The 27,994-nt window shown below is 43.1% G+C and overlaps 8 protein-coding genes and 1 long non-coding RNA gene across 11 annotated transcripts; 5 read left to right on the top strand and 4 right to left on the bottom strand.

Annotated features, from left to right (window-relative positions):
- Window positions 1–4: 4 nt before the first annotated feature.
- LOC141838253 (uncharacterized) lies at window positions 5–1,482 on the bottom strand. Its single transcript, XM_074725675.1, has 2 exons — window positions 427–1,482; window positions 5–332 (listed from the first exon to the last, which is right to left on the bottom strand). The coding sequence occupies exons 1-2, from the start codon at window positions 1,465–1,467 to the stop codon at window positions 267–269; spliced, it is 1,107 nt and encodes a 368-aa protein (XP_074581776.1). The 5' UTR covers window positions 1,468–1,482; the 3' UTR covers window positions 5–266.
- A 1,111-nt stretch (window positions 1,483–2,593) lies between these two features.
- LOC141841920 (uncharacterized) lies at window positions 2,594–3,820 on the bottom strand. Its single transcript, XM_074730119.1, has 2 exons — window positions 3,161–3,820; window positions 2,594–3,030 (listed from the first exon to the last, which is right to left on the bottom strand). Exons 1-2 carry the CDS (start codon window positions 3,575–3,577, stop codon window positions 2,857–2,859), a joined length of 591 nt encoding a protein of 196 aa, XP_074586220.1. The 5' UTR covers window positions 3,578–3,820; the 3' UTR covers window positions 2,594–2,856.
- Window positions 3,821–4,249: 429 nt separating this feature from the next.
- Window positions 4,250–9,207, top strand: LOC141839943 (methyltransferase-like protein 2). 2 transcript variants are annotated; one of them, XR_012602720.1, is made up of 10 exons: window positions 4,250–4,661; window positions 4,747–4,957; window positions 6,178–6,317; window positions 6,513–6,546; window positions 6,683–6,758; window positions 7,496–7,673; window positions 7,856–7,945; window positions 8,083–8,179; window positions 8,495–8,760; window positions 8,850–9,207. XR_012602720.1 is itself a non-coding variant. In XM_074727807.1 (9 exons), exons 1-9 carry the CDS (start codon window positions 4,371–4,373, stop codon window positions 8,638–8,640), a joined length of 1,263 nt encoding a protein of 420 aa, XP_074583908.1. In that variant the 5' UTR covers window positions 4,250–4,370; the 3' UTR covers window positions 8,641–8,841. The 2 variants fall into 2 exon arrangements, 1 of the variants encoding a protein (XP_074583908.1); XM_074727807.1 differs by lacking the exon at window positions 8,850–9,207 and having other exon boundaries at window positions 8,495–8,841.
- Window positions 9,208–9,657: 450 nt separating this feature from the next.
- Window positions 9,658–12,401, top strand: LOC141841186 (protein BZR1 homolog 1-like). Its single transcript, XM_074729317.1, has 2 exons — window positions 9,658–9,999; window positions 11,480–12,401. The coding sequence occupies exons 1-2, from the start codon at window positions 9,781–9,783 to the stop codon at window positions 12,179–12,181; spliced, it is 921 nt and encodes a 306-aa protein (XP_074585418.1). The 5' UTR covers window positions 9,658–9,780; the 3' UTR covers window positions 12,182–12,401.
- A 2,850-nt stretch (window positions 12,402–15,251) lies between these two features.
- Window positions 15,252–16,267, top strand: LOC141839843 (homeobox-leucine zipper protein HOX14-like). 2 transcript variants are annotated; one of them, XM_074727690.1, is made up of 3 exons: window positions 15,252–15,491; window positions 15,579–15,892; window positions 15,967–16,267. In XM_074727690.1, exons 1-3 carry the CDS (start codon window positions 15,413–15,415, stop codon window positions 16,213–16,215), a joined length of 642 nt encoding a protein of 213 aa, XP_074583791.1. In that variant the 5' UTR covers window positions 15,252–15,412; the 3' UTR covers window positions 16,216–16,267. The 2 variants fall into 2 exon arrangements, with proteins under 2 accessions (XP_074583791.1, XP_074583790.1); XM_074727689.1 differs by having other exon boundaries at window positions 15,252–15,892.
- A 3,258-nt stretch (window positions 16,268–19,525) lies between these two features.
- Window positions 19,526–21,131, top strand: LOC141839983 (uncharacterized). The gene is made up of 6 exons (XM_074727855.1): window positions 19,526–19,705; window positions 19,801–19,859; window positions 19,953–20,014; window positions 20,136–20,561; window positions 20,631–20,823; window positions 20,914–21,131. Exons 1-6 carry the CDS (start codon window positions 19,555–19,557, stop codon window positions 21,061–21,063), a joined length of 1,041 nt encoding a protein of 346 aa, XP_074583956.1. The 5' UTR covers window positions 19,526–19,554; the 3' UTR covers window positions 21,064–21,131.
- Window positions 20,016–21,014, bottom strand: LOC141839984 (uncharacterized). Its single transcript, XR_012602723.1, has 3 exons — window positions 20,876–21,014; window positions 20,387–20,806; window positions 20,016–20,308 (listed from the first exon to the last, which is right to left on the bottom strand). It is a non-coding gene; the product is annotated as an uncharacterized LOC141839984 (long non-coding RNA).
- Window positions 21,132–21,408: 277 nt separating the features above from the next.
- Window positions 21,409–24,504, bottom strand: LOC141839982 (zinc finger CCCH domain-containing protein 24-like). Its single transcript, XM_074727854.1, has 2 exons — window positions 24,311–24,504; window positions 21,409–23,691 (listed from the first exon to the last, which is right to left on the bottom strand). The coding sequence occupies exon 2, from the start codon at window positions 23,610–23,612 to the stop codon at window positions 21,624–21,626; it is 1,989 nt and encodes a 662-aa protein (XP_074583955.1). The 5' UTR covers window positions 23,613–23,691; window positions 24,311–24,504; the 3' UTR covers window positions 21,409–21,623.
- A 642-nt stretch (window positions 24,505–25,146) lies between these two features.
- Window positions 25,147–27,989, top strand: LOC141840780 (uncharacterized). Its single transcript, XM_074728843.1, has 5 exons — window positions 25,147–25,491; window positions 25,580–25,864; window positions 25,987–26,163; window positions 27,235–27,447; window positions 27,649–27,989. Exons 1-5 carry the CDS (start codon window positions 25,147–25,149, stop codon window positions 27,934–27,936), a joined length of 1,308 nt encoding a protein of 435 aa, XP_074584944.1. The 3' UTR covers window positions 27,937–27,989.
- Window positions 27,990–27,994: the final 5 nt, after the last annotated feature.

Below are 27,994 nucleotides of genomic sequence, written 5' to 3' on the forward strand. Positions count from 1 at the left end.
TGGACTGGGATATACCGCTACAAATGCGTCCTTACGAAAATATCCTTCCACTTTATTTTACTATTTTGATTAAATTTCCATTTTTGCAGGCGGAAAATATTTTGACAATAATTTTATTTAAATTATTATGAATAATTTTGATCAACTTTAAGTCACGAATCGATCGTGGGCCATGCCGTCATGGTTGATTGCGTCTCTCGCCTCCTCCAGCCGCTACTGAAGTCGTGACTTAACCCGCCGTCCGCCGGCAGTTGTGACTGTTCCGTTCAACGTTCAACGCTAGCGCCTAGCCGCCCCGTGCTTTCCCGCAACAGCGCAACTAATCGCGTCACCTGTGTTTATTTAATTGCCCAAAAATAACAAATAAAAAATTATTAAAGAACAAAGAGGTTGGAAATGGATGGGTATGTGTGTGGAGGCACCGGCCTTCTCCTTGGCCCTTCTGAAGGAGGAGGAGGAGGAGGAGGAGGAGGAGGAGGAGGAGTGGGAGAGGGCCACGAGCGGCGGGATGGCTCCCTCCCGGATGACGATCCTCCGGTAGGCTTCGTTCTCCTCGCATATTTCCACGAGGGACAGCACCGCCACCTCCTTCTGCCGCTTGCTGCCCATCTCCAGCATATCCACAAGCACCGCCACGCCCCCTTCGTCCACGGCCGCCGCCCGGCCCTTCGGCGCCGCCAGAACCCGGAGTAGCACGTACGCGGCTTTGTCCGCCATCCCCGACGCCGGATCGGCCATGAACTCCAACAAGGGGCGGACCACCCCGGACTCCGCCGCGAGAGCCGCGTTTTCCTCCACGGCCAGCAGCGCGAAAAGGGCGGTGGCGGCGTCCTTCTGACCTCGGGCGCCGCCTTTCTGGAGAAGATCCACGAGCGGAGGGATCGCTCCGCAGCAGCCTATGGCGGCGGGGAGGTCGGCGAGGTCGGAGAGGCGGAGGATGGCGCAGGCGGCGTTCCCTCGGGCGGTGAGCGTGCCGGTCCCGAGTGCACGGACGAGGTTGGGGACCGCGCCGGCGGCGGCGATCGGGGCTTTGTTCTCTTCGCAGAGGGAGAGATTGAGGATGGCAGTCACGGCGTGCTCCTGGAGCTGTGGGTCCGGGTGGGAGACGAGGGAGACGAGCGGGGCCACCGCGCCGGCGCGGGTGATGCGGATGCGGGTCTCGGTGCAGGGCTTGGCGAGGAGGCGGAGCCCCATCGCAGCTCGCCTTTGCGACTCGACGGAGATCGATTTGAGGTCGGAAACGAGGCTTTGAATATCATCGTCTGAGCATCCGGAGGAGGAGAAGAGGAAGCGATGGAGGGAGGAGGCGACGCCGCAAGATGGAGATTCAGGGAGGGCGAGGTCGTCGGATCGTTCGCTGCGGCAGTTGCTGAAGACGCTTCCAGAGTCGGTGCTGCTGCTGCTGCATCTCCGCTCCATGCGGCGGCGGAACTCCGGTGGGCCACCGCGCGCCACCACCGACTCCATTAAGCAGGAGGAGTAAAATCGGGCGGAAGCGACGCAAGAAGTAGTGATGAGAAGTGATTAAAATAGGATAGAGGATCACAGCTATTGGACCTTTTTGTGTGGGCCCACGATGACATTTGCAGGAGAAACGACCTCTCCAATTCCAGCTACGAGGCTCACTTTGACTCCTTGTGGAATTACCTCAAATGCGTGGAAGGCATATGTGGCTGGACGTCCTGGAATGGCAGTCTACCAGCCATCGCCTTGCTGGACACTGTGAAGCGGGCACTGTGGACTGAGTCGCTCTTGTCGGAAGCCATTTTTTTCTTTTTCAATTTTTCTTTTTTTTTAAATAATAAAATAAATCATTAAGGATTAATGTATAAAAAGGTTAATTTTAAGTATTTATTTTATTTATGTTTCAAATACGTTTTATATTTTAAAAAACACAAAATTTACCGTTACAGTTTCTACGATAATGTCATATATATTTTTCATATTAAAGTTTATTTTTTACATCTAATTTTAAAGACAAATCACCACCTATCCCATGTATTTTATCAAGTTATCTCACCATTGCCTTTCCACATAGAATTCCGAATAAAAATTAAAAAGAAATATCTTCATAGCATAGTTGAGTTGGTTACGACGGAATAAAGATGTAGAAAAGGATAAGGATTTGAATTAGATAACATCCTTCTTCATTATAGTCAATTGTAGTTTCTTGATTTACCTCTTTACAGATAATTATGAGACCAATCGAGAGGTATTGGGATGACAAATTCTACTTTTTATCGTAATAAAGTATAGAAGAAGAAATCCTTGATTTTCTTTTTCATGCCTCATTTTTAAATATTCAAGTGAATGATATAACTCCATACCTTATATTATACACTCAGTGAACATTTAATACAATTTTTTTAAAAAAATAAAATATAATATTTAGAATTCATAATTTAAGATATAATATTTAGATTAAATGAAATAAAATTATATATATATATATACATTATAGATGCTAATGTAACATCATTCCTCACCCTTATTCACGTAACTATAACCCTGTTTACCATGCAGTCAACTTTGATTTAGTTCTTCCACAAGCAATTTTGAACAAGTCGACTCGATTTTAATTAAGTTTGACCTTTTTATTCTGACCAAAACCAACCGATTCATTACATTCCAATTAGAAAGCTACGACTAAAACAAGTTTGAACTTCATTGCCTGCTCCTCTCTGTTCTTGTTTTAGCTTCAACTCTGTTTTGCTTATCAAATGAATCTTCGGATTTTGCATTAACCAGTTTTGTCTGCCTTTTGAAAGCAATCGCAACAATCGGTAGAACAGATTAAAGATTGCTTTTGCCATTGCTAGTTGAAGTTTGAGATCTGTGCGAGTGTAAAGTGTTGCCTTATGAACTTGAAGCCTTGAATTTTTTGCCCCATTTGAGGAAAAGTTGCTCGATGTCGGCATCCATTCGAGTTCCTCTCCCTCCCCACACCAGCATGTGAGCCAAATCCCCCACGGATGATCCATCCACTTCATGAACCACCTTGAATCCCATCCTCGTGTAGAATCTCACAAGCTAAGATCGCAGAAACAAGCAGAGCTTAACAGGGGAAGGCGGTAGCCCTAAAGTTTCGCGTTCTAAGATTTCTAGGGTTTGGTTTGGAAATTCGAGAAAAAAAATGGAGATTTGGAGATTTTTTTCTGACCTTGGAGTGGAAGAGGGGAGAATCGTTGATGGCGAGGAGTTGGGCGGTGCGGCAGCCCTGGTCGTAGCCGTGGCGGACGGCGGCGGCTCCGACGTAGAGGCCGAGGCCGAAGATGGAGCGATCCATGGAGAGGGTGTCCCGGCTGAGCCTCATGGAGTCGAGGTGCAGAACCTTTCCTGCGACCCACGGGCGCACGACGCCCTCCGCCCTCCCCAGCTCGGACCCGTCCTCGCCCTCCGCCCGGACCCGGAAGAAGGGTCCGAGGACCTGGAGACGGAGGCGGAGGCCCTGCGCCCGGGAGGCGGCGATGATGTCGGGCATGGTGGGGAACGACACGGACCTCTGGGCGGTCGACGGGCGCGAAGTTTCGGCCGGAAGCTGGGAGCGAGGGGAGGCTCTGGGGAAGGCCATCGCCATGGGAGCGGCGAGGGAAAAGCTACGGCCAGGAAATGGACGTTTCTAGAACGACCGAGATCAATTGGAGCCGGATCCGACGGACTACAAAACCATTTAAGGGGATTTTTCCGAGATCTAACGGACATTGTTTAATTTACAAGATCCCCTTCTTCTTCACCCTGCTTCTTCATCCGCCGCCTCTGTTTCCTCCCTTCTCCCTGCATCTTTGGCACCATGTACCACCGCACGGTGGTGGAAAATATGGCGAGCATCCTCGCGAACACCAAGCAGAAGAATCAGTATCAGCACGAGAAGCCACTGATACATAGGCCTCCATGACCATCCTCCTTCTTCTCGACCTCCATCTCCTTACGAATGATCGCCTGAGGTAAGTCGACCACGTTTGCTTTCTTCTCCTCCGGCGACTATTTCCGGTGATCAAACTGCTTTGTTTCGTGGTCGAGCCTCGTTTTAGTTCATAATTTTGAAAAAAAAAAGTATTATATAATCTCTCGCATTTTCATCGGCCTTTTCATCGGAGACGCTGATGAGTTTTTTAGCCACAAATGGGCCGGGCTGGCGCTGTTCGCGTCTGGGCCCGAAAATTTAGCCGCAAATCGGCGCGTCACGATCTGGTTTCGGTTGATACATCGAGCAAGTAGCGACCGCTCGCGTGCGCAGGTCCGGTTAGGGCAGAAGGGGCGGCGGACTGATATCGTTCTTCTCCCTCCTCGCTGCTCCGGTTGCGAACTTGCATTCCAATCTCCAGCCTCGAACTGGTGATTGAGTGCAATCGCCGTGCAGAGTTTAGCAAATGCGACGGGAGATGTCGGACGAGCTTAAGTCCTTCTTGGACTCCGGTATCTATCGACTTGATGTGGATGGGTCGAAGGTGGTTTTCCTCGACCCCGTCCGTGTCCTCAACTGCTCCTACTCTCGGTTTAAGATCTCTCCTTCGGCTTACTATTCCCGCTCCTTCGGGTGTTCCACGGCTGGGGATGAAAACAAGGAGGATAAGGTTTTCCAAGTGACTAAGAAGAGGAAGAAAAGGCGGCCTGCTCGCGATCTCAATGAGAGGGAACAGGCTGCGGAGAAGCGCCATCAAGTATTTTTTTTCCTTATATTTAGTGGGAGATTGATTTATTTCTCTTTCTTTTGAAATAAAAAGTTATTTTTTTCCTGATAATCAGGAAGCAAGATCTTTGTTGCTAAACGCGCACAAAGCGTTTGTGCAAGCTGAGGAACTCCAAGCTTTACTTCCCAAATTGGTGAAATGCGAAACCTGTTTGCCTGCGAGGAAAGTTGTTGAATTGGATTTTATTCAAATTGGAAGCCTATGGCAAGCGCCTCTGTACGAGATATCTCTTTGTCTGAGAAAGGAGGTGTTAGATGAGACAAGAGGTCAGAATTTTTAAATGTAGGCGAGTTGCACCAACTGCTTGAGCAAATTCTTTGGTTTTGTTTATTTCAATTGAAGTAATGAGTCTCCCACTAAGTCAACCTTTTTAGTGTTTTGTGAACACTTAATTGATATAAAGCTGTGGACAAGCAGTTGATAATAAATAAATGAACATATAATGAAACCAGATACTTTTTTTTTGTATGATTCGGTTCTGAATACACGTACTTAAATTTTGAGGAAATGAATTTGGGAGTTGCATTTAAGCTGAGTCGATTTTTAGTACAGAACTGCCAGTCTGAACTGTTATTCAAATATGGCCAATAGGCGACAATACAAGTGGCTTCTGGAAATATGATTATGTTAATCTCTATTTCTATTACTTAATTATTTGATAATAACCAAATAACCTAACTAGTAGTGCTATTTCTTATCATCATTATTTTTTTTTTGATATTGTTAAAACTAATACTCAGATGTATTTCATGCCCCCACATGCAGTCATCTTCAAAAATGTGCTTTGACAAGCATGAAAGTTAATAAAGATAAGAATGCTCAATTTTGTCTATTATCAGATTGTTGTATTCTCTTCATAATTGTAGAGATTTGCTTAACAGAAATAGAAAAGTGTTGTACAAGGAGGTAGAAAACTTGGCCTTGATAGGTGAAGTTGGAGCTGTTCTGATGCAGCTGTGTTCTCCACGTTGTGCAGTCCTAGGTGAGTTGATGGACCTGGAGGGAAACCATGTTTAGTGACTGCAACTCTCTAAAACCGCCTCGCTCTTTGTGCTTTCCACATGCTGGTTGTCTAATGGAATGATATGTTTCAGCTGTGCTGACCGACATGGTCAGTATTTTAAACCATTGTATTATGTTCTGTAGCACCATGAACATGAACAAAGATTGTGCTTATGTCAATGACGAACATGATATTAATACAACAAGAAGTAGTGTTAGTCCTAACTATTTGTGATCTTATTCCTTTATGGAACTTAGGCAAGGCTATAATGCTAGTAAAGTTATGATATTGATATTTTTAACTGAAGTAGTTTGTTTGCAGTTTTGCTATTTTACAGAATTAAATGGTCAAGAAAATAAGGGATAATGATCGTCTGGAGTTATACTTTGCAGAATTTTTTTATTATCAACATCTGGCATCTGTCTTACCAACAATAATTTAGCTGTACAATCAAGTAATTTTTGTTTATTTTTATTTTGCCAGGTCATGGGCAAGGTGAGAATGATGGATCTGCAGCACATCAATTGTTCAATAACTTGATTTATAATGTTACAAATGATGATGTAGAAGCTGAGATTCTAGAAAATTGTTATATATTACCCAGAAGAAGCTGCTTTTACATGGTATCATTTTCACGTTTGTCTTTTGCTGTGTAACGGAAATTTTTGTCATTAGGATATTTGTTTAGTTGACCCATAAGCTTAGACTTCAGTTAGATATGTGTAGCCCTTTGTAGTATTCTTCAACTTACAATGTCTCTTATGACTTCTTTTTTGTATGTTTATGTTGGATGCCATGATATAATGGCTGAATGAAAGTCTGACTTGAGACAAATCCGCAATCTAGTACCAGGTAATTTTTGAACCACATCAACCTTTCTAATAGCCAAGTATTTAGTTGCTGATAGTTATGTTTTGTCCTTGTTTCCATAAAATAAAAGCATGCTCTCTCTATTTTTTGATGGTGGTGGAAATTAATACTTTTACAGCTCACTCAAAAGATGGATTTAACTTTATTGTGATTGATCCACCTTGGGAAAATGGGAGTGCCAACCAGAAAGAAGTGTATGTTTCATCATCTCCTCTTTGGAATTCTTGCTCTTTTAGTATTTTATGCAAATTCCATTTTGGATTTGTCTAGAAATCATTATTTGGTTCTAGTAAGTGTCACTCCACAACCTTGACAAAAATATGCTAAGCAGACAAGAAGCTTCACAATATATCTTTCTAGATTACAAGCATGCATTGCAACCTCTGACTTATCCTCTGACATACAAAAAAGTTGCAGCCTTTTGTAGCTAATTTTAGACTAGTATAGTGTTTGGCAATGTGGATTATTGAAGAATGGTCTCTTTGAATTTTTTTTTTTGATGATAAGATCACATATTTGTCCACATCTCCCAAGAAGTTAAACAATTAGTTCTCTTACATAATAATAGTTTGTCAGTAAAGCATCACATTCTGCAAATGTTTCTGATTGAGGAAGTTGATCAATTCCCCAAAACTAATATCTATTATTAGCTATATCTAACAATGGATTTTCACTAACTAACCAAAGCATATCAATGAGCATGTATACATGGTGCTGCATCTTCATCTGCAACATTTTTGGCTGTCACATTTCATCTTATTTGCAAAATGTTGATCAACATGTGTATAATTCTAATTGAAATTTGGAAAATCTCAGATTTATTGCCTTGTTATTCATTCAGCTTTGGTCATTTGAACCACTTATGTTCTTTGTTTGCATTATAATTTCAATTTATAATGAGTTTCTAATGGGTTCCAATTTTTTTCTGCAGTTACCCAACTTTACCGAACAGATATTTTCTCTATCTTCCTATCAAGGAACTTGCACATGAGCAAGGAGCCCTTGTTGCACTCTGGATTACGAATCGGGAGAAACTTAGAATTTTTGTTGAGAAGGATCTGTTTCCTGCTTGGGGCGTGAGAGATTTTTTTCTCTGTTATTGGTTAAAGGTGACATCAGAATACCATAGTCTAACAAAAGCTTGCTTGATTTCATTTTTTCTTATTCTACTGTGTTTTTACCAATGTTATAAGAGATTGAATGTTATGGCCATTTTCAAAATAGTTGTCTTCAAAGTTCATTGCCAGTTTAGCGGTGGATAAAAAATAATTTAATTATGAAACATATATAGGTGAGATCAGATGGATCCTTGATTGGTGAACTGGACTTATTTCATCATAGACCTTATGAATGTCTGCTTCTTGGGTACATAAATTTGCAGGTAAGTTCAGCTTATAGTGTTTCCGATAGGCCATCTGCTGATACTACTTTTTTTTTAAAATTTTGTCACCTGCTAATATATGATTTTGTGATTACATAACATGTGATGATTTGTTATCCGTTTGCAATTTTTCACAGAATGATGATCCAAAAACCATTCCATCTCATTATCTCAGGAGCAACCGAGTTATTGTCAGCATTCCTGGTGATTACTCAAGGAAGCCACCACTTGGCGGTATCCTTTCTTGTTAATCTTTAGCTTTGATATATTGTACCTACGATTGTTTGATCTGCTAACAACTGTCTGAGGTTCCATCCACATGCATAGAATATATGAGAGTGCAATTTTGCACAGGTTATGCTGTCTCCTACTGAAAATCATATGGTCATGTTCATGAATTTGTATGCTGGAGCCCTCTTCAATTTTTTCCCTTCCGTTTCACAGTAATCATTCACACTACATAAACTAGATTGAAGTGACATTTTGTCTCAAAAGTTCTCTCCTGATCTATTTAGAAACAAATTATCCTCAAACCTTGACCAATATCAGAATTGCTGATTGATCTTATACCGGGTCCTCGGCCTCCCAAGTGCATCGAGCTTTTTGCCAGAGAACTGGTGGCAGGGTGGACCTCGTGGGGGAACGAACCACTTCATTTCCAAGACTCAACCTACTTCATGGAAAAGGATAAGTGATGATAATTCCCTTTGATGGAATTTTTTGCTAAAAATTCAGACAGTTGATCTGAAAGCTCCTCTGAGATCTGTTTTCTATCACCAAATGCCGCAAGGAGTATTTTCACCATGACTTCACATGTAAGATCGAACATACTATTTCTATACTGTTTTTACTATAACTCATTTGTTCAGTAAAATTCCTGGTTATGATTGCTTTTATGTATCAGTTTTCAAGAGCAGAAATAAGTGAATGTCGAGATGTTGATTGAGCTGGAAGTTACAACTATGATTCACTCATCATCGCAGCAAAACTGATGCTCAAATTCTTGTTGGAGAACATTTAGGTGGCATGAATTTCGTCAGAAACAGACACTGAACTGTGCTTAAGCTTCTCTTTTCTGGCTCTAAATAGTAAAGATAATATCTTAATTATGATTAACTCGTATATATTTTTGAAAACTGTGTATGCTATTTGTTTATTCTAGATTTTTCCTTTGGACGGCAATCACACACGTGCAGCGCACGTGCAAAAGGATGGTGACGACGTGACGTAACGAGTAAGAACAAGCAGGTGCACGTGCACTTACCTGTCTTTGTGTACTTCATGATAAATTTAAATCCCAATAAAAGATATTAATTAATAATAAACCTCTTGCAGCTCCACGTGGTTTGACGAAATAAAATGATTTTCTTTATTTTATTTTCTGGCTTACCTTGGACCGCTCCATTGGTGAATCCATTGACCGGGAGTCAACATAACAAAGCGTGTTACACGAGAGCTCACATATTATATTTATTAAATAATTTTATTAAAAAATAATAACAAAATATTGTTGTGTCATAATTATTTTCATCTTGATTTTATTATATTAAATATTTTTAAAATATATGTAAAAAAATTAGAAAGAGAGAGAGAGAGAGAGAGCACGGGAGGCTTCTCTGTCACACGGGGAATCTCTGTCCACTTGCGATTGGTAAATAAAAGGCCTACCGATCTCGTGCGCGATCTGAGAGGGAAATTCCGCTTCCATCCATCCTCAAATCTCAATCTCTTCCGTGTGCGACGAAAGAGGGGTTTGAGCGCTGGAAGAGGTAGCGACGGAGCAGCAAAGGTTCGATTCTTTTAGGGCGGATCCGACCGGCGGCAGAGCGGGAGGGATGACGGCGGGAGGAGGGCGGCAGCCGACGTGGAAGGAGAGAGAAAACAACAAACGGAGGGAGAGGCGGCGACGGGCGATCGCGGCCAAGATCTTCACCGGGCTGCGGGCGATGGGGAACTACAAGCTCCCTAAGCACTGCGACAACAACGAGGTCCTCAAGGCCTTGTGCCGGGAGGCCGGGTGGATCGTCGAGGAGGACGGGACCACCTACCGGAAGGTATCGTTCCTATTGTTTTCTCGAATTTCGTCTTTCTTGTGCTTCTCTATTCTGTTATTCTTATCGTGGTATAGCTTGGTTTGGAGAGTAAAGTTATGGGGTTTAATGGTAGATCTCATATGCAACCAAATAGATCTTTGTATCTGTAGTGGTTCTGATCATTTTCTACGGTTTGTAGTGGTTCCTCGCTTCTTTCCGGTACTTTTCTTTTCCTGTTACACTGTCAGTGGTTGGCATATGATGTGTTTGTGAAGAGACAAGGTGTGATTTCGTCTATCAAGTAATCCATCTTCCTTGAGTCTGGTTAGATCTTCTAGGGCGTATTTTGCTTCATTCAGTTCATAAAGATGCCACTTAATTGACCTTTCCTGTCTATCAACTTAGACTTGGGGTGTTCACTTGCACTGGTTATGTCTTTGTCTGTAGGTTTTTAATAGATTTACATGGTAAGAAATCCATCCCATCTTATCCCTGTGAAAGTTTGCATTCTTTAATGAATTTTTTTTTACTAACTTCGTCATTTTCATAATTTTCTCAACGATTTAAGTTGAGTTTTGCTTCCATTGATCTTCTGTTCCGTTTTTAGAGAGGGAGTCAATGTGATAAACATTATATTTGCTTTTTGTATATTATATATGAAGAAATGATAAATACTAAAAGATCGGAAACATATTCAACGATTGTTTGGCCCATAAGATGATGCAATTGTCATAGAGATTGGTGGATTACCATCTAGGTATCTAATGCAATAGTTATTAGCTGCATAGAGAACAGCCACAAAAGTGTCTGCTGTAGGTTCTTTAATTTGGTGTTGTTGTTGGTTGTGAGGGTTGTAGAAGATGGGAGGTCCTCAGGATCTGCTAGAGTGACTCTGTTCACAGCAAGAACTAGATCTTCAGCAATGGCTTTGAGAAGGATGATGCAATCATACATAGCAACAAGTGCATCAGGGTCATCAATCAGAAGAAGTGAGCTGATGTATATATAAATGGGGAAGAGAGATGGTGCAGTGACCACAATCAGCATCATGCCTGCGGTCGGCCCGTGACCAATGGTTATTTATGAAGGTTGAAGGAAAACTTGGCTTTGATACTACGACAACTTTGTGGACCGAAAAAAATATATGATCGCTGAAAAAAAAATATCTATGGTATAAGCTCTATATATAAAAGTATACAATTTTGTGTATAAAAAATGATAGATGCTAAAAGATTCAGTGATTGATGGGTGGCCATATGCTAGGTCATAACACCTAGGACTTTTCTCATCCTTGTGGGTAAATGCAATAGTTGGAAGGCACTGCCCAATTTGCTGTTGATTTAGTTGAGAAGAGTGACAAAGACAAACATTATGTTTCGCAAACCAAACTTGGTTTAGTTGAGCATTAGAGAGAACCTAAACAACAATCTTTTGTTCTCAAATCTTTGCTTCCTTTAGCTTGTAATGTATAAATACTGACTCATGATGGATCTATTTGCAGGGCTGCAAGCCACCACCACCACCTCCAGAACCTGTAGTTGCTGGTCCATCTTCAGGCATAAGTCCATGCTCCTCCTCCCCTCTGCTCAGTCCGCTCTCCTCATCTTTCCCTAGTCCTGCACCTTCCTACCATGCAAGCCCGATGACATCATCTTTCCCAAGCCCCAGTCGTCATGATAATATCCATAACCCCAGCATCAACCCTTCATATCTCCTCCCATTTCTCCAAAATCTCACCTCCCTTCCCCCGCTTCGCATATCAAATAGTGCCCCGGTGACCCCTCCACTATCATCGCCTACTGCCTCTCGCCCACCTAAGATCCAGAATCTTGACAATGTATTCTGCCACTCACTTTATGCTATATCTGCCCCTTCTAGCCCCACTAGAAGCCAGCACCATGTGCAACCTGCCACTATACCTGAATGCGATGAGTCTGATGCATCAACTGTTGACTCCGGCCTGGGGGCCAGCTCCCAGACTGCAGTCCCTGGGTCACCTACTTTCAACCTTGTGAATCCCTTTGGTTCAATGAAGGGGGCTGCTGTTCTCACATCAGGAGGGATATCAGAGAGGGAACAAGAAGGCACGGAGTTTGAATTTGAGAATAGGTGGGTGAAGCCGTGGGAGGGAGAGAAGATTCACGATGTTGGACCAGACGACATTCAGCTCACTTTGGGAATCGGAGTTACAACGCCAAAGTGAAACATCACATTTTGAAGCTTTATTACTGTGCATTTTGTTGGTTTTCCAAGTTCAGGATCGATTCTTTGTTGCCTAGATATTCTCTGTGTGCTGTTCTAGTGTCCCCATTCGTTGTCTTGGTCTTCAGTGACTAAGTTGTGCTATGATTCAATGATTCCCATGAGAATGCACTGTGCTAATACAGTTAAATTTATTCCACGAGGGCAGTTTTTTATGTGAAGATCACAGACTTTTAATCACGGAAATGTCCATGCTTGATTTGTTCTTGAATTTCTTTAAAATAAATTACTTTTAATCACGGAGTTTGAATGGATGTGACTAGTGAAATTTTCTTGATAGCTCAATTAGATTCGGTTCAGTTGGATTTGGTGAGATTAACCTTCTGTGGTTTAATGGCTTTCTAAATCCTTCCAATTTGTTACATTAAACTAGACATAAAGCAGCTTACATTTCATTAGTAATCTGCCAGGCATGATGCAGTAATCTCTATGAAAACTTGTCGAATGGATTCGACATTGGAGGGTTCGGTGTGATTGGCACCTCAAAAAGTAAGAAACTAGGAAGGAGAGTCTAATGGAGCCTGGGATAAAAGATGGCACATCATATGATTGTGGAATTAAGTCAACTAACATGATTAGGCATGTGAGAACACAAGACACAGCGTAAGCAAGCACATCTATTTTAGAGTCTCTTTCAATTTACTCTGCCAACTTTAAGGTAAACAAGTACAGACAGGCTCTTAAGAGAACACTTTTTGGTGCAGCTCCTTTGCCAAACTAAAGTCATGCACCTGGTAAAATAAACAAATTGCTGATTATTTTAGTTGCTGGCTGGTCGAAATGATAGCTTCTTGGTTACGAAAGAAAGAAAGATGATACATGATATAAATATGCTGATTAAATAGTACAAAAGCTATGACTTTGAATCCCAGGCCTCAGCTGATTGATAACTGATGAATTCAGATTCCAAGTGCAATGAACAGGGACGACTGTGAACTGAGTCTGATGTGGCTTCAACCACATTGGCCTGCTGCAATGAATAAAGGTTGAAGAAAAGATATTGCTTTAGGTGAAAAGTAGATTCAGATTGCACCAAGAATATTCCCTTGCCCAGGCCCTGGCCTCTTCGCAAAGCAGGTGCTAGCAAAGGCTGCCAAGAGTCAGAGGCAGGAGAAATCTTCACCCACCTCTTGGTGCCTTATCCACTTTCACTGCAACAAAACCGAGGTCAAAGGAACCCAGAAATGGAGGTGGTGTCTCACAGGCATGCCACTGGGTGCTCTGCACTCCAAGCAAAAGCATTCCACCTCCTTCTGGACTTGCCCTTTTACGAAGCCACTGCCGTGGCAGTCTCAGTGCCACCCTCAGCCAAAGACTTTGGATCCCCAACTGGCTCCTGCACATCACATCAATGTAAAGATACATTCCCTGAAAGGTGACTGCCATGGCCTAAAGGTGGAAGAAGAGACAGAGCCGAGAGCCCCATTTCTAGGAGCCCACAATGCCACTCTTGGTCATGCTCATCCTTCCAGCTAAAGTTCACTTGCAATAAAGGCGATGAGGTAGCTAGCCTCCATGAGTGGGAGGGAGGAGATAAGATTTGCTTGTATTGTAACAGGAAGAGAAGGGGGGAAAAGAAAAAGATAAGGGAGTTGGACGACGAGAAGAGAGTTGGCTTCCCCAGAGAGGCAAGCCAGGCGCGACCCAGCAAGGCCGAGGGGACCCTCCCGAGCTTCCACTTCCGCAATCTGAATATTTTCTTGATGTTATCTCGCACAAACCTTTGAATCAGATGCGGAGACCAAGCGACTGATCAAATGGGAGACGGCTCTGTCCACCATTATTGCTGAGGTTTCCAAAGCTGACTGCTACGCCGCTGCATGCGACCAAAAAAAGCTCACTGTTCTCCAGCGAGATTAGCAAAAGGCACCTGCTGCATTAGGCCAAATCAAGTAAGAGCAAGCACAGAATTGAGAATCCTCAAGGGAATCCAACAAACCAATCAGCCATCATCACTCTACTTGAAGATTCAAATGGCTGATGTTTATCTTCTGCCAGGAGGGAACAAGGTAACGTATACCAGATGAGATGCCGAGAACCTGGACATTGCGACGCGTGTTCAAAGTGGAACCTGTGGTGTGCTTCCCATGTGAATTCCTTCAGTTTACCTCCCCCACCAGCACTCGAAGAAGCTTTTCAGCTTTCACTCCCGTGCCACAGTAACTTCTTCGAGTTGTCTTCCTCACCTGTACTTGAGCTTCTCAGTCTTCACGCTCCTGTGACAAACAGTTAAAAATCAACTCATCGCCATTTGCAGTGGATTAATTAGCTAATCAACCTCAGTTTGTGCCTAAATTTGGAATGCAAGATAAGATAGAGACATTACAGAGGCATTACGTGGGATCTTTGCAAACAAAAACAAGGCTTTTCCTGGTTTTAGCACGAGGAAATTCTATTCTACCAAGTTGAACACATGCATACATCAAGAAACATATTGTTAAATGAGACCTTGGAAATTTAATCCTTACTGTAAATGTTCATCCACATCCAACATGCTAATTCTGCACATGCGCAATCAATTACTGCACCATTAACCACGAGGAGGGACAGAGGAAAAAGCTTAAGCCAATTGTTATAGCAAAAACAACAATGCATTACCATGGAACAGCAATCAGTGCTAATTTGTTTCTTTATATAGAGAAGAGAGACGTAAGAGCACGGCTTGCAACAAAAAAGGGAAGAAGGACAATGGCTCACGCCTTGCATTCAAAGAAGAAAAATGATGCAAAGGAGTCTAAACACGCCACATACTGCGGCTTCCAGTGTCTTTAAGTGCAAACAAATTATAATGTTTCCAAGCGATCAAGCATGCTATTCTTTTTTATCTCAGTGCGGACAAACGAGATAAAATATGTCAAATCACGTGAATGACTGACTCATTTCATAGCTAGCTTTCCTTGAAGGATCTTGGGATGCGATGACAAACCAATCAATCCAGATTTTGATTAATTAACTAAGTGCAAATTAGCATGAATGAATGAAATGTTCTCAAGTCAGTTTCACCTTCCTTGAAGGGTCTTTGTGGCCACCTACCGCCTATAAATAAGCCTGGCGAGTTCAGCACCGCAGCATTTAGCAAACAGTCTCCCTTTCAGCAGTAAGTTAATTATATTCTTCCTTCCTTGTTGAATTCTCAAGCCCAGAAGCTGCATTTAGAAGAGGAAAGAAGAACATGAGTGAAGCAAGCATGAGTACTGTGGAAGAACAAATGCTCTTCTCCTCCCAACTCCGCTACCAAATGCCTTGCCAAGGTTGGCACGGCAATCCACCTTTCTCAATCAGTTGTTTTCAACATTCATGTTATCATGCATTGCAATTAGGATTTGTTAACGTTTCAGAAACAGTAGGCGAGAGGACCAGAGTTCGCCGGAGGAGGAAGAAGGTGAACAAGGACAACGGGGATGCGAAGAAGAGGAGACTCAGCGAGGAACAGGTGGAGTTCCTAGAGAGGAGTTTCATAGAGGAGAGGAAATTGGAGACGGGGAGGAAGGACCTGCTGGCCGCCAAGCTTGGGTTGGATGCCAAGCAGGTGGCGGTGTGGTTCCAAAACCGGCGGGTCCGGCACAAGAACAAGCAAGTGGTGGAGGACTACGCCGAGATGAAGGCTGCCCACGACGCCGCCGTCGTCGAGAAATACCGCCTCGAGAACGAGGTCCAGTTTCAACTCACAGTAGTTCTACTGATTCTTGTGCAGACATGGCTGAGCTGTGTTCGATACAATTGCAGGTGCTGAAACTGAAACAAAGGCTTGTGGAAGCAGAGGAGCAGATAAGGAAGCTCTCCTCAGGCATGAATGCAGCTGCTGATGCCATCACAGTAGCTGGTGATGGTAGCCCAAACTCATGGTTCTCAAGCGTCCTTCCATTAGCTGGGGAGTTGGGGGCGGAAGGAGAAGCCGAGCTGATGTTCATGCATGATCATGACTTCAACAACTACATGACAATAATGGAGTGGGCTGGTTTTTTTGGTATGTAAAATGGATTGGTGCTGTTGTTCCATGACCTGTGGATGGCATTGTAATTAATTAGGGTCTGCATCATTAATTCTACTAGCTAACAATAGAAATTGTATCTGTAAATTGTGATTGCTATAGCAGTCTTACATTATAAAAAATGGATGTCTTGTGTTCCTGGCTTCAGTGGCATGTCATATCATGTTTTACTCTTTTCCTATTTCGGATATAAATCCCTGCAAAATGTCAAAAGCATCTCAATTCATGTCCTTGGGGCATGGAAAAATCAAAAGCAGGATAATGGAACAAGAAATATCAGACTGGATAATATCACTTCTGCCCTCTTGCAAGCAAGGAAATTTAAACTCAGTTTATTCATTCTTTCTTGTGGGCTATATACAGTGCACAAAGTAACAAACAATGTTTGAAAAAAAAAAAAACAAGTTATAATATTTTACTCCTATATATAATATATTATCTTGACTCAAGAGAACCCCTACTTAAGGATTGTGCCAATTGTTATCTTATTTTTTAGTTTAATCTATGTATTAACATCGGATGGCTAATTTTCAAACTTATGAACACTTTCTAACTGTATTGCTTTAGATAAAAAGGTTTTATCTTTATTATGCTCTTGATGTCTAATGTTCTATATCATTTTATGTGGATGATAATGGTTATAATATCCTATTGCAGATTAGAAGGTGGTGTATTGGAAGTGTGACATCATGTTTCTCTTATGCTGCTCTGCATAGCAGTGTAGCAGTTCAGGGTCTCTAAATGTAGGGGGTTGGATTCCTGTTTGACAAGTGTCACTATCTTTGGACAGAACCTCTTGGTCATCACAAAGGTGCACTGTCCCGGTGGTTCTTTGCGGTCAGATTCTCATCTGGCATCTAAAGCAGGTGACAGGGGGAGTCTACTAGCAATTCAAGATTGAGAATGGTGCATAGTATAATTAGTGTGTGGCATGGAGGACTCAGAGTATAGAACTGCATATGACCTATCCATCATCAGAACAAAAGATGCATAGGTTGCTGGTTTGTGGCCTAAACTGAGATTCAGCACTCTGGAAAGCATGGAGTTTTGTACAGTGAATGCTGTTTGTCAGAGACAATAGTTGGAAGATGCTTGCACCTTTGAGTGGTTATATAGCTTGTAGAGAATCTAGGAAACCAGAATCAGACTGACTGAAAGATTAAGATTACTTTGCAGTTTTTTTTACTACAATTATCTAGCTGAGAAAGAAATATTTGTATGAGCACCAAGATACTGTTTGAACTGGTTTGGCAACTGAAGCATATAACAGAAAAGATAATTCATTGTGAACATTGTCTATCAATAGGAGATGCACGGAATCAAAGACTTTTGACAGAATAATGAGTGAAAAATAAAACTCCAAGTGATCATCATGACTATTGGTACTACAACATCAAGACAGCTCTGAGAAAAAAAGAAGAGTAAGATGAGGAATATCTGACAATAATCAATAATGTGAATCCACAAAGTAGTCTGCTAGAACACAAGCATTTGACAATTTCAATTTCAGTAGGTATCATTTTGCCAAAGTATTCCAAGAGTTTTCTAGTCAACTAAATTAGTTGTAAATCTAAAAGAATAATATAACTGTAACTCATGCTAACTGTTAACAATCAGAAGAAGTAGGAAAGTGTGAAACTTGACAATTGTCACAAGATTTGTTTACTTGTGTCCAAAACAAAATGTTAAAACTTCTTAAAAATGAATGCTGTATAGAAGGACCAGAGTTATGGCCTCATCCAGGATCTCATGCAAGACTGCACTAACCTGAAACAGTGATCACTGATCATTAACCATTTCAATAGTTGTTTCATTTAACATGAGGATTGGTATAAATGCTCAACACACTCAAAAACACCGTAGCAAAAGAGTATAGAAACTATATATTGATTTGTATAAATTCTCAGTTGGTACATCTTTTGGCATTGAAACAAGATATAGAAAAGCTAGATGAAAGATAATATTTTACATATTAGAGATCAAAAGCAGTAATCTCACAACTCCCTATCGTTATTAACCAAGAAAGACATTACAATAAGAGGACAAAAACACACTAATGAAAAGTAATAGAAAAAAATGGAAGAATGGTTATCTATCACTTTGAATATTGCCTCCTTCCATCAAATGCAAATTCCACCAATATATACACATATTTAACCACAAGCCCTAATCTAGGGAAAATAAACGGCCTGAACGTAACCTTCACAAGAAACGGATTCAAACCTGGATTTAATTACAAATTTGAAACTTTCTTATTATCAAAAGACCGTAAAAGGTAAAGGGGAAGAGTAGAAAGATGCAAACTTTCAAAGATCAAAGCCATAGAGTTGTAGAAATCCGAATAGAACCTCTATTACATCACAGCCAAACCTTCCCTCCGAAACTCTAGAAAAAACACAACCAAAGAATTGGATTTGTTCCCTGAAACAAAATTGAGAAAACACATGAAAATTCAACAAATTACTTAACACAACATCCCGCATTCTTTGTCAAGAATTGGTCAAATCATCAATGTATAAAGCAGAAAACTATTTACTCCACGAGTCATCCATCAACTAAGCATATCACTTAAAAAAACAAAATTTCCAAGGATCGACAATTCCATCTAGAAGAAGAAGAAGAAGATTAGTTTTCATTCCTTCTGCATACACCAATTCTACCTCCTTATATAGAGATACGATCCTATAGGGACAAAAAATATTGTACAAATTTAATCTTCTACTATGCCCTAGACAACCTATAGTGTCGTCATTTACTTCCCTAAATATAATTATTTCCACTACATCAAGCGTCAGCTTACCGTGAATGGGTGAGCTTGTAAAGATGAGGTCATCTTTGGCATCTGGTACAAGCGCAAGCGGAGATCCTTGTACGGTCGAGCTGACAGAGGGGGAGATATTGGAAAAGGTCCGATGAGCTTGTCGGGATCATCGTGTTCGGCCGATCGGCTTCCGCATCCGGGGAGAAGGCAGGTGGCCGGCGCCGCCACCGGCCGCCTAGTCCTCCCACCGCCAAGTCGTTCGATGAAACTTCAGGGTCCAAAATGAAATTTAATAAAACACTCTTCTTCTTTCCTTTATTATTTTTTTGCCCCCATCGGTGGGCCCGCACGAAATCCGCGACCCCACCACCAACGGTCGGAAAATTAGCACGAGAAGCGCAACGTTACGCAGCAGATCGAACCAGAAACTAAAAGCTCCTCTTTTGGCAAAATCCTGCGATTCCACGACGCCCTCCCCTTCGTCGCTGGATCCCTCACTTCGCTCTCTGCTCCCTCTGCGTTTCCATCTCCGGCGCCGCTTTCCTTCTTCCAAGCGCGAGCCATGGAGCCCGCCATCATCGACTGGAAGAAGGTCGACTCGAGGTACGTCCGGGACGAGGCCTACGAGAACATCAACGCCCCAATGTGGCTCGACCTCGCCGCCGCCCCCAACGACGTTCCCGTCGACGACACCGCCTGGTTTTGCCGACCAGGTAACTGCTCCGCTATAATTAAGATCTTTCATTTTCTTTTCCTCCGTTCGAGAATTGCAGTTTTTTTAGTCTTCGCTTTCTTGGTTCGTTCCCAGACTGCAAACACCCTAAGACCGCCGAAGATTTCAAGCTTTCAGCCACGCCTAGCCCCAAGGTTCGGAGGAAAATACTCTTTAATTCCCGTTTATCTTTTTCTTTTCTTTTTTCGAGTGTTCATTGGTGGATTTGGTTGACTGGGGCGAAATAGGCGAAGCTGATGAGGTCGAGCTCGGAGCGATTACCATTTGGAGAGAGAAACAGCAATCGACGGTATTGAATTTGTGTTATCCAGTCAAAAGTTTACATTTTGCTGTAGTTTTAACTGGATCATCTCAAGAAGGAAGAGTGAAAGCTCAAAGATGGTAATTACCTTCTTGATTCGGTGTTTTAGAGACGAGAACAACCTGAAGAGAAGAGTAGGCGTTGTCGCTGCTCCGCTCCTCCCGGAATCTCCAGTGAAACCCAGGACCGCCGCTTCGAAGGTCTCCAAGGTGGATCTTGAGAACCAAGACCCGCATCAATCGACGCCGTCTCGTCCCGCCCGCCCGCCGAAGACGAGGAACCCTGTGAAAGAGATAGTCAAGTCAAGCGCCAAGGAGGTAGAGGAGAAAAGGGAGGAACCGAAGCAGAAGAAGGTACAACCTCGTCTGAAGAGCACGATGTCGGCGAGCAATTTGTTCTCCGGGAAGGATATCTTGAGCCAGATCTCCGAGTTCTACCGCGAACTCAAAAGGATGGCGGTCGGAAGTAGGGCTCCTCCCGTCAGAGAAAACCTTCACAAACCAGAAGCAGATGATACAAAACTGCTGACTCCAAAGTAATCACACACCAAAACTCCAACTTTTCTTTATCAAATTTTCCCTTCTTATCATAAAAAACTCTGCAGCAAGAACGATAAATCTCCACACAAAAAGGGAAAACCGAAGATTGAGATCGAAAAATCGACATTGCTGAAAGAAGTCAGGGCAAATCCTCCGACGCCACAGCGTTTCCCTTCACCTCGCGGCGCAAAGAACCACAAGGCAACTCCTAACGGAAGATCCCCTCTCAACAACAAGCCTCCTAAATCAACAACCCTGGTGAGTGATAAAGTCTTATGTCCATTTGCACTTCTGAATGTTAGGCATTTACCTGCTAATAAATCTTGGTTATTACGGTTGGTTGATTAGGGAAGGGCAATTCTTCAAGACAGAGAAGAGAAGAAAGCATTATTAGCTCTGAAGGATGAACAAGGTTGCAGCAGTGTTGCTGTCGCCAGCAATTCAGAGGCTTCAGCTGATTTGTTTTGGTTTCTGAAACCTTGCAGTCATGGGGAGTAGCTTTGCTCCCTTCATCTTTTGCTCTCAATTCTCATAGTTTTATTCAATTATTTGTTGTGGTGTTGCATTCACCTAGAAGAGGAATAAACACGTGAGCTGGTGTAGATTTTATTGTCTAGTCAAACATAATTATGCAATCCATTTATTCAATGTATGAATTGTATGAACTTGTGCTCGCATGGTTGAATAATGAATTGACTTAACTTTCAATAACTTTCGAGATTATCTGAATTTAGAATCTCACAGCAGAAGAAAGAATAAAAGGGCTTCAAAATACTAGAAAGCAGTCACCTGGGGTACGAGTGCAAGCCATTTGATCTTTTGAGTTAACTGAAAACATTGTAGTAATAATAAACCTGTTCAGAATAAATGAATATCTGAAGTTGAATCTGCTACTTTACTTTCGATCGATAATGCAATCAACCGAACAAATAATGTTTGCTGAAGTTGATAAACTAGTACTAATTTCCTTCCATCTAACATTCTAGAAAAAGTTTGTTCACCATCTGTTCAAACCATTCGCCAAGTACTGCAGCTTGATTTAAAGCACATCCTTCGGATCATCTGAATGAGTTCTCACCATCAGACCCAGGCAGGTGAGATGACCCAGGAGATGCCGGTGCAGGAGGAGGTGATTCCTGCACCAGTGAATGAACCCATGATACATCTAGCTCATCGGCATTTCCTCGGAGCTCAAACGAAGATGTTCGTTTGAGATGTCCCAACTCTTCGCCACTTAGCCTCCAATCAGGAATGCCAGAAGGGGATGCCCAACTGGTCAGTGATGAATTAGCAGGCGAGCCAATCACCATAGATGAGACGGGACCAAGATCACGGGAGCTCAGGCTCCGTAGCGTCTGTTGCTGCCTCTCTCTCAGGGAAAGAACAGACCGGTGAGAACCCAACGGAGAAATAGGCTCCATGCTTCGAGGAGACATAACACCAGGGGTAGAGACATTAAGAGAGGCCTGTAATAGAGGTGAGTGAGCAAAAAGTTGCTGAGATTCCATTGCCTTGGGTGAATATACACTTGTGTTAATGGGCGAGAGCAAGCTCTGCTGTTGCTGCAGATTGTGGAACTGACTGAGCATCGCATTCTTGTTCGATGGAGAAAATATGCCCCCGTGATCAGAATTGCACCTTGGAGATAAGCTGACTTCTGCAGAAAAAATGTCATCTAGATTTGCAGGAATCAGGGATTTGTTTCTGCCCGAAGAATTCCCAGCCACCGCCGTGGAGTTAAGCCGATAGTAGTGCATGTCACTCAGAGGTTGCAGGGAACCAAACTCAGACAAGAGTGAATCATCCACCGGTATGTCTCGTGCATTGAGAGACGACCGCAATCTGCTTGATTGGCCATTGCTTGCAGGAAGATTTAATGTTGGCATGTTCGACTCAGGCCAAACTAAAGAGTGTCCAGTGTCATTGGCTGAAGGAGAAATGGGTGGTGTGAAGACAGCAGAAGGTGACCTAGGAACGAAACCCATTGCAGCAGCCATCTCTATTGCAGCAGATGAGGATGCTCTGGGGGAGCGATCCACAGATCCAGTGGACATATGAAGTGGACGGAGCTCCTCAATTGTGTGGGCAAAGAAACATACTTGGCGGGAGCAGTTGGTTCCATCCTTGCATAGCCTTGTGCGGTATTGCATCGGGTGAAGCCAGCACTCGAACACCCCGTGTGCATACTCGCACAAGTCTCCCCTCCTACAGGACCCTTTCCGGAAATCAGGGCAAGGGACACAGCTATAGTGATACTTCCTGGGATCGCGCCGCCGAGCATTCTCACCAGGATGGACAAAGGGGCACTCTGTCCAGTCATGAGAATATGCACGAGAGCAAGGGCGGATCTTGAATGAGAACATGCGGAACTCATCCGTGGCATAGATGTTGTTCTTGATATCTGGAAGCGTTGGGTCTACGGGATACTCTTTCTTAGTCGGCACGATCAGCGGCGGGAGGTCAGGATACTTCACCTGAGGCGAGGTTGAGTCGCCCTCATCAGCGGGCAAAGAATTTGATGAGGTAATCTTCACACGCAGTGGAATATCATTGTGATTCCCACAACTCGAAGCAATGGTATTCTTACCAAGGAGTTGTTCAAGGGAATTCCTCGTATCGGACGACTTGGGGGGCACTGCAATAACGTCAGCGGGACGGTTTCCGTCAGCATCGACCACCGTGGGATCAGCGCCAGCGGCAAGGAGAGCCTGCACAATAGCCACGGAAGTCGAGGAACCACCAGATGCAGCACAGTGAAGAGCGGTGGTGTTGTCGGATCCAGAACCACGGTTGATGTCGATAGAAGCCAGAGACAAGATGAGCTCGAGGACATCGAGACTGCCATATGTAGAAGACACCATCAATGGAGTTCGTTGATCCAGCACTATGCGATTGGAACCCTTACTACGGCCGTACCAATGGCCGACCTCATTGAGGGCTGATGGATTGCGGTCGAGGCATCGCCTGAAGCCATCCACATCGTTGTCGGCTGCGAACTCGAGGAGACTCGACAACGAGTCGTCGACCTTAACGGTGACGCTATGCATTGTGATGATCGGAGAGAACTATTTCTTTCCTTCAAGTTGTGACCTTGCCGGCCAGAATGAGGATTTTATGGAAGTAATTCTGGAAAGGAGAGATAAAAATCGCATCTTTACATCTTCAAAACGATTAATGAGGAAGAAATTACAACGGGAAAAGATTTGGACAAGGATTTCATGCAGACGGCACTAGAAAAAAAAAAGAAAAAGATGAGCTTTTCGACAACACGGATGAAAAAATCAGGAAAAAAAAACAGAGATACGGTTTCTTCAGCCTACCAATTTTATCCTTTCGGTACCACAGCGACAAAGAAGAAAAAAAAATGAAGATCCAGGCCCAAACTAAAAATATGTTATGAACGCCGGCGACAGCAATGTCTTCGTGTGGCAAAAGAGACTTGCATCAATCAATCATCCAAAAAATAAAAGAAACAGGAACACTCAGGCGTTTACCGAATCACTCCGCCGAAATAATCCCCAAAACAGATCAAAACGCTATTTCTAACACAAATCATTAACAAATTACATAACCTGAACACAACGGAGCCCCCTTCATCATTTTAAACAGGAATCATCGGAAATATCAAGCAAGGCGGCTAGGCGACGAAGATAAAACGCCTAAGCGAAAACAAAGATCACTGATAGATTTCTCTTAGGTAACACAGGGTAGCAGGCAACAAGCGAAGAAGTCTAGAGCAACGCACCAGGGAAGATCTCGAGACGCCGATCCAACGAAGAAGCGTCGGCTCAACGAGAGACGGCGGACGACAACGCGATCTCTCCGGTGAACCGTCGAGCTAGTGGGCAGACTCCGCGCCGCCACCACAGCTCGATCGCCGACTCGCAGAAACCTCGCCGATACAAGAGGGAGGAAGGCCAATGAGCGAAGCAGGCGGTAGACGGCTCTCGACTGAAATGAAATAAAATGAAACACGAAGAAAACGGGACCGTCAAATTGCATTTCGCGCATTTACCCCTTCCTCGCCGACTCTGGGAGAAATTAGTGGCACACGATTTTCACCCATCGCCGTCTCTTCTCTCCAATTGTAAATATCAAGTTTTGCCGTTACTGGATTTAAAAGCTGGACCCCAATTAGCTCACCAATAATGTTGCGGGTAGATTTAAAGGTAGACGATGATCTATATGGGGAAGCTGTGACAAGAAGACGAGCGGGGGGCCGGTGGGCGGCGAGGGATTGCACTCGATTTGAATCCGAGGTGGAGTCCGGTCCAACGATTGTGTCATACTTTGAGATTCGGGCAGATTGTCTATCAACTAATCGAAAACTGAAGTTACCAATTTACCCTCCCCAATGAGTAAGTTCGGTGAGGATCTATTTTTTAGTAGTTGAGGATATTTTTGAAATTTGAGCATTGAGTAGATCATTTCAAATCGACTCTTGTTCGCGGACCACGAGGCCCCCGCGGCGAGCGTACTCCGGCGATGAGAAGCAGTTGGCAAATCGATTCCTCTTCTCCTCGTTCGATGAGAAGCAGTGGTTGTAGCATCGAGCACTGAGTCGGAGGAAGAGGTGGTGGAATGGCGGCCAGGCAGGGGAGGGGGCAGCCGGAGACGCCGACGGTCCTCCACCTGCCGAAACTGTCGAGAGGACAGAAACCAGGCTGCCGTCGGAATCTTCGGGATCTCTTGGACCAGGAGAGGGGCGATCTAGCGTCGATGGAGATTGCGGCTTCCGGGACGGCCGCCTCCGACGTGGGGGTGGCTATTTCTCACTGCGAGGAGTCGTGCCAGACCCAGGCGGAGATCCTTGTCGCCGAGCGTGACTTCTTGAGGATGGATCTGGAGTTGTCGACGGGGAAGCTGGAGCCAGAAAGGGCGCGGAAGGATGCTGCGATGCGAGCCAATGAGGACAGTTTGGTACCGGTATGCAAAATGCTTGGTTTTTTGTTCAATCGAGTGTCTTCTTTTTCTGCTGCTTCTCTTTTGTCGATCGCTTTTGGATGTTGACTAGGGGAGGAAGAAGATCGATGTGAGAGCTGGCGATCGGGGAGACCTAGGGGGTGGGATAGATGATCTCGAAGAGAAGATGCAGGAGCTCAAGCTGAGGAGAAGCCGGAGCAAAAGAATCTCCATGAAGCTTTCCCGAAGAAGGTGCTTCCACCGGCAGTCGTCTGTGCTCCGGCGCGACATGGTACTGATCAAGGAAGACGCAGCGATTTTGAAGGATATAAAAGAAGCGGCGTTGCTCAATTTAGCCTTGTTAGGGAAGAAGCGTCCAGATGTTGAAGAGGAAAAGGTTGATACTACTTCGAAATATAGTACTCGTTATCCCGCCCACGACGTAATAATCTTCATCTATAATCTATTTTCTGAATTCATTAAAAACTTTGCTATTGTTGTTATTGAGCATGAATGAAGATGGAGATACTGAAGAGGAAGATGGAAGGGCTGTCGAGGGGCTTGCTTGAGAGAATCGAGGAGTGCAGTCATTTGCTCTCTTCTAAAAGCACCAGCAGTCAAGACATTGTTTCATACAATGAAGCAGAGCACATGCCTTTTCACCACCTTCGGCAGCAGCTGCGGCAAGAGAAGTCGGTGAGAATTCAACACAATCTCACCTGCTTTAAAACAGACACAAAAAACCCTTGATTTGCTTTCAAAATACCATCATCTAGGTGGCATTGAGCTTTTCTTTAAAACTCTACAAAATGCATGCAGACATTGTTCAATTAGTTTGCCTTGTAGATTTGTGCTGTCTACAGTGAGCTTATAATTTGGATAATGCTGAAAAAGTTTAAGAAATAATTAGCTGTATTGTCTTTCTTTAGCGAAAGTCTGGTCATCTTCCATGGCTTTTTTGAGGTGCATTCATGCCATATTCCCTGTGCAAATAATAATATCATGGTCTAGCTATATATAGAATTGCTTTGTTTTCAAATTTCAAGTATGAGATTGCATCATTCTTTAGTCACTTGCTCGCTTGAACTTGGGCATGCCATGAATTGATTTGTCAGACTTGATTTGACCACAAAGTTACAACTTACAAATGTATGAGATCTTTCTAGTTCCTAGTGATTAATGTGGCAAGTGTAATCTTTGAATCACCATGTAAGGACCCTTACTTTGCACACACTAGAACAGAAGTCAGCAAATTGGAAGCTTTTTGTTTGAATAGTAAAATAATTCATAATTTGTTGCTATTAAGAAATTTGATTTCATCAATTTAACAAAGTTATATTCCTTTTACCAATTTTGTTGAATTTCTAGTGGATGCGCACAACAATGTAGTTAGATCTATTTTTCATCTGTTATCGACACTGTAATATTTTTTTGGGTCTTCTCTTTAGACGAACAACTTTGAAGTTAATACAATTCAGTCACAAGATAACCACAATAACACAATAATTATTGTATTAGCACCCACTGTTTCCATCTATTTCAAGCATTGATGATTTTCTAGTTCTGGTTGGAAGCATAGCTAACCTAAAAATTGCTCTTTTTTTTATATCTACCTAAATTTAACAAGAAAAATGAGTAATACAAGACGTTTTTGAAACCTTTTTGTTTATAAAGGAGTACATGCACTTTTTTTTTTGTTCTTTAAGGCATATGTATAAGAGTGGTTTGGCCTTTAATGGGAGTTTCAGTTAATGTGCTTGTTTGCAGATTGAGAAGCAGAAGGGGTTTAGCTGCTGTAGTTGCATGGAAGCTGTTGGGAGCATAATGCAGCAAGTGTGGGCAGAGTCTGAGCAATGGAGTGAGATGCAACAGATGCTGGAGCAAGTTAAGATAGAAATGGAAGAGCTCCGTTCATCTAGAGACCATTGGCAACGACGAGCCGTTGCCTCTGAGATCAATTTCCACATCCTACATACTCAGGTATCTCCTTGATGATCCATTTCATTCTTTGGAAGCCAAGATATTGGCTTAAACTAACATCCCTAGACAAATCTAAATGTCACTTCCTACAGGCACTTCCTAGTATCATTTAACTAAGCTATCCTAAAAAGTTAGGAAAGTAGAAACTAATACATCTCGATAACTTTGAGCAATTTACTTCACCCATTTCATGTTACACAGAAACTCAGGTGGAAGCAAAAGGCGCAATCTTCTGAGTGCAAGGTAATTGATCTGCAGAACCTTGTATCGCAACATGAGAAAGAGCTCCAATCATTGAGGAAGAAGATTCTCGGTACTCCTAGTTCCTCTTCTCCACAGCACACTGAGTTGTGTGTCACAAGAAGCCGGAGGAAATTGGAGGAGAAGCATGCTCCACCCTGTCACTTGAAGTCACAGACCAGTTCTAATCGACGCTTACCATTGTTTAATATCGATAACATTTCTCAACCTCTTAGACCAACAACTTGAGCATGGAGTCCAACATGATCCACAACTCTTGAAAGCATGCGTTTCAGTTAGATGTCAA

The sequence above is a fragment of the Curcuma longa genome, chromosome 11 (assembly GCF_044706935.1).
Source record: "Curcuma longa cultivar G26 ecotype Majalengka, Jawa Barat chromosome 11, ITB_CL_G26_1.1, whole genome shotgun sequence".
Classification (NCBI taxonomy): Eukaryota; Viridiplantae; Streptophyta; class Magnoliopsida; order Zingiberales; family Zingiberaceae; genus Curcuma; species Curcuma longa.

Bases quoted from the DNA above. Each gene is read 5' to 3' on its own strand.
- LOC141838253 (XM_074725675.1), bottom strand. From the start codon at position 1,467: ATGGAGTCGGTGGTGGCGCGCGGTGGCCCACCGGAGTTCCGCCGCCGC. The intron at 333-426 runs GCCGGTGCCTCC...AAATAAACACAG, and splicing joins TCAGAAGGGCCAAGGAGAAG to GTGACGCGATTAGTTGCGCT.
- LOC141841920 (XM_074730119.1), bottom strand. From the start codon at position 3,577: ATGGCGATGGCCTTCCCCAGAGCCTCCCCTCGCTCCCAGCTTCCGGCC. The intron at 3,031-3,160 runs GTCAGAAAAAAA...CTGCGATCTTAG, and splicing joins CTCCCCTCTTCCACTCCAAG to CTTGTGAGATTCTACACGAG.
- LOC141839943 (XM_074727807.1), top strand. From the start codon at position 4,371: ATGCGACGGGAGATGTCGGACGAGCTTAAGTCCTTCTTGGACTCCGGT. The intron at 4,958-6,177 runs GTCAGAATTTTT...TTATTTTGCCAG, and splicing joins GGTGTTAGATGAGACAAGAG to GTCATGGGCAAGGTGAGAAT. The intron at 8,180-8,494 runs GTATCCTTTCTT...GACCAATATCAG, and splicing joins AAGGAAGCCACCACTTGGCG to AATTGCTGATTGATCTTATA.
- LOC141841186 (XM_074729317.1), top strand. From the start codon at position 9,781: ATGACGGCGGGAGGAGGGCGGCAGCCGACGTGGAAGGAGAGAGAAAAC. The intron at 10,000-11,479 runs GTATCGTTCCTA...ATCTATTTGCAG, and splicing joins ACGGGACCACCTACCGGAAG to GGCTGCAAGCCACCACCACC.
- LOC141839843 (XM_074727689.1), top strand. From the start codon at position 15,413: ATGAGTGAAGCAAGCATGAGTACTGTGGAAGAACAAATGCTCTTCTCC. The intron at 15,893-15,966 runs GTCCAGTTTCAA...ATACAATTGCAG, and splicing joins AATACCGCCTCGAGAACGAG to GTGCTGAAACTGAAACAAAG.
- LOC141839983 (XM_074727855.1), top strand. From the start codon at position 19,555: ATGGAGCCCGCCATCATCGACTGGAAGAAGGTCGACTCGAGGTACGTC. The intron at 19,706-19,800 runs GTAACTGCTCCG...GTTCGTTCCCAG, and splicing joins CGCCTGGTTTTGCCGACCAG to ACTGCAAACACCCTAAGACC. The intron at 20,562-20,630 runs GTAATCACACAC...AAAACTCTGCAG, and splicing joins ACAAAACTGCTGACTCCAAA to CAAGAACGATAAATCTCCAC.
- LOC141839982 (XM_074727854.1), bottom strand. From the start codon at position 23,612: ATGCATAGCGTCACCGTTAAGGTCGACGACTCGTTGTCGAGTCTCCTC.
- LOC141840780 (XM_074728843.1), top strand. From the start codon at position 25,147: ATGGCGGCCAGGCAGGGGAGGGGGCAGCCGGAGACGCCGACGGTCCTC. The intron at 25,492-25,579 runs GTATGCAAAATG...GATGTTGACTAG, and splicing joins ATGAGGACAGTTTGGTACCG to GGGAGGAAGAAGATCGATGT. The intron at 25,865-25,986 runs GTTGATACTACT...GCATGAATGAAG, and splicing joins CAGATGTTGAAGAGGAAAAG to ATGGAGATACTGAAGAGGAA.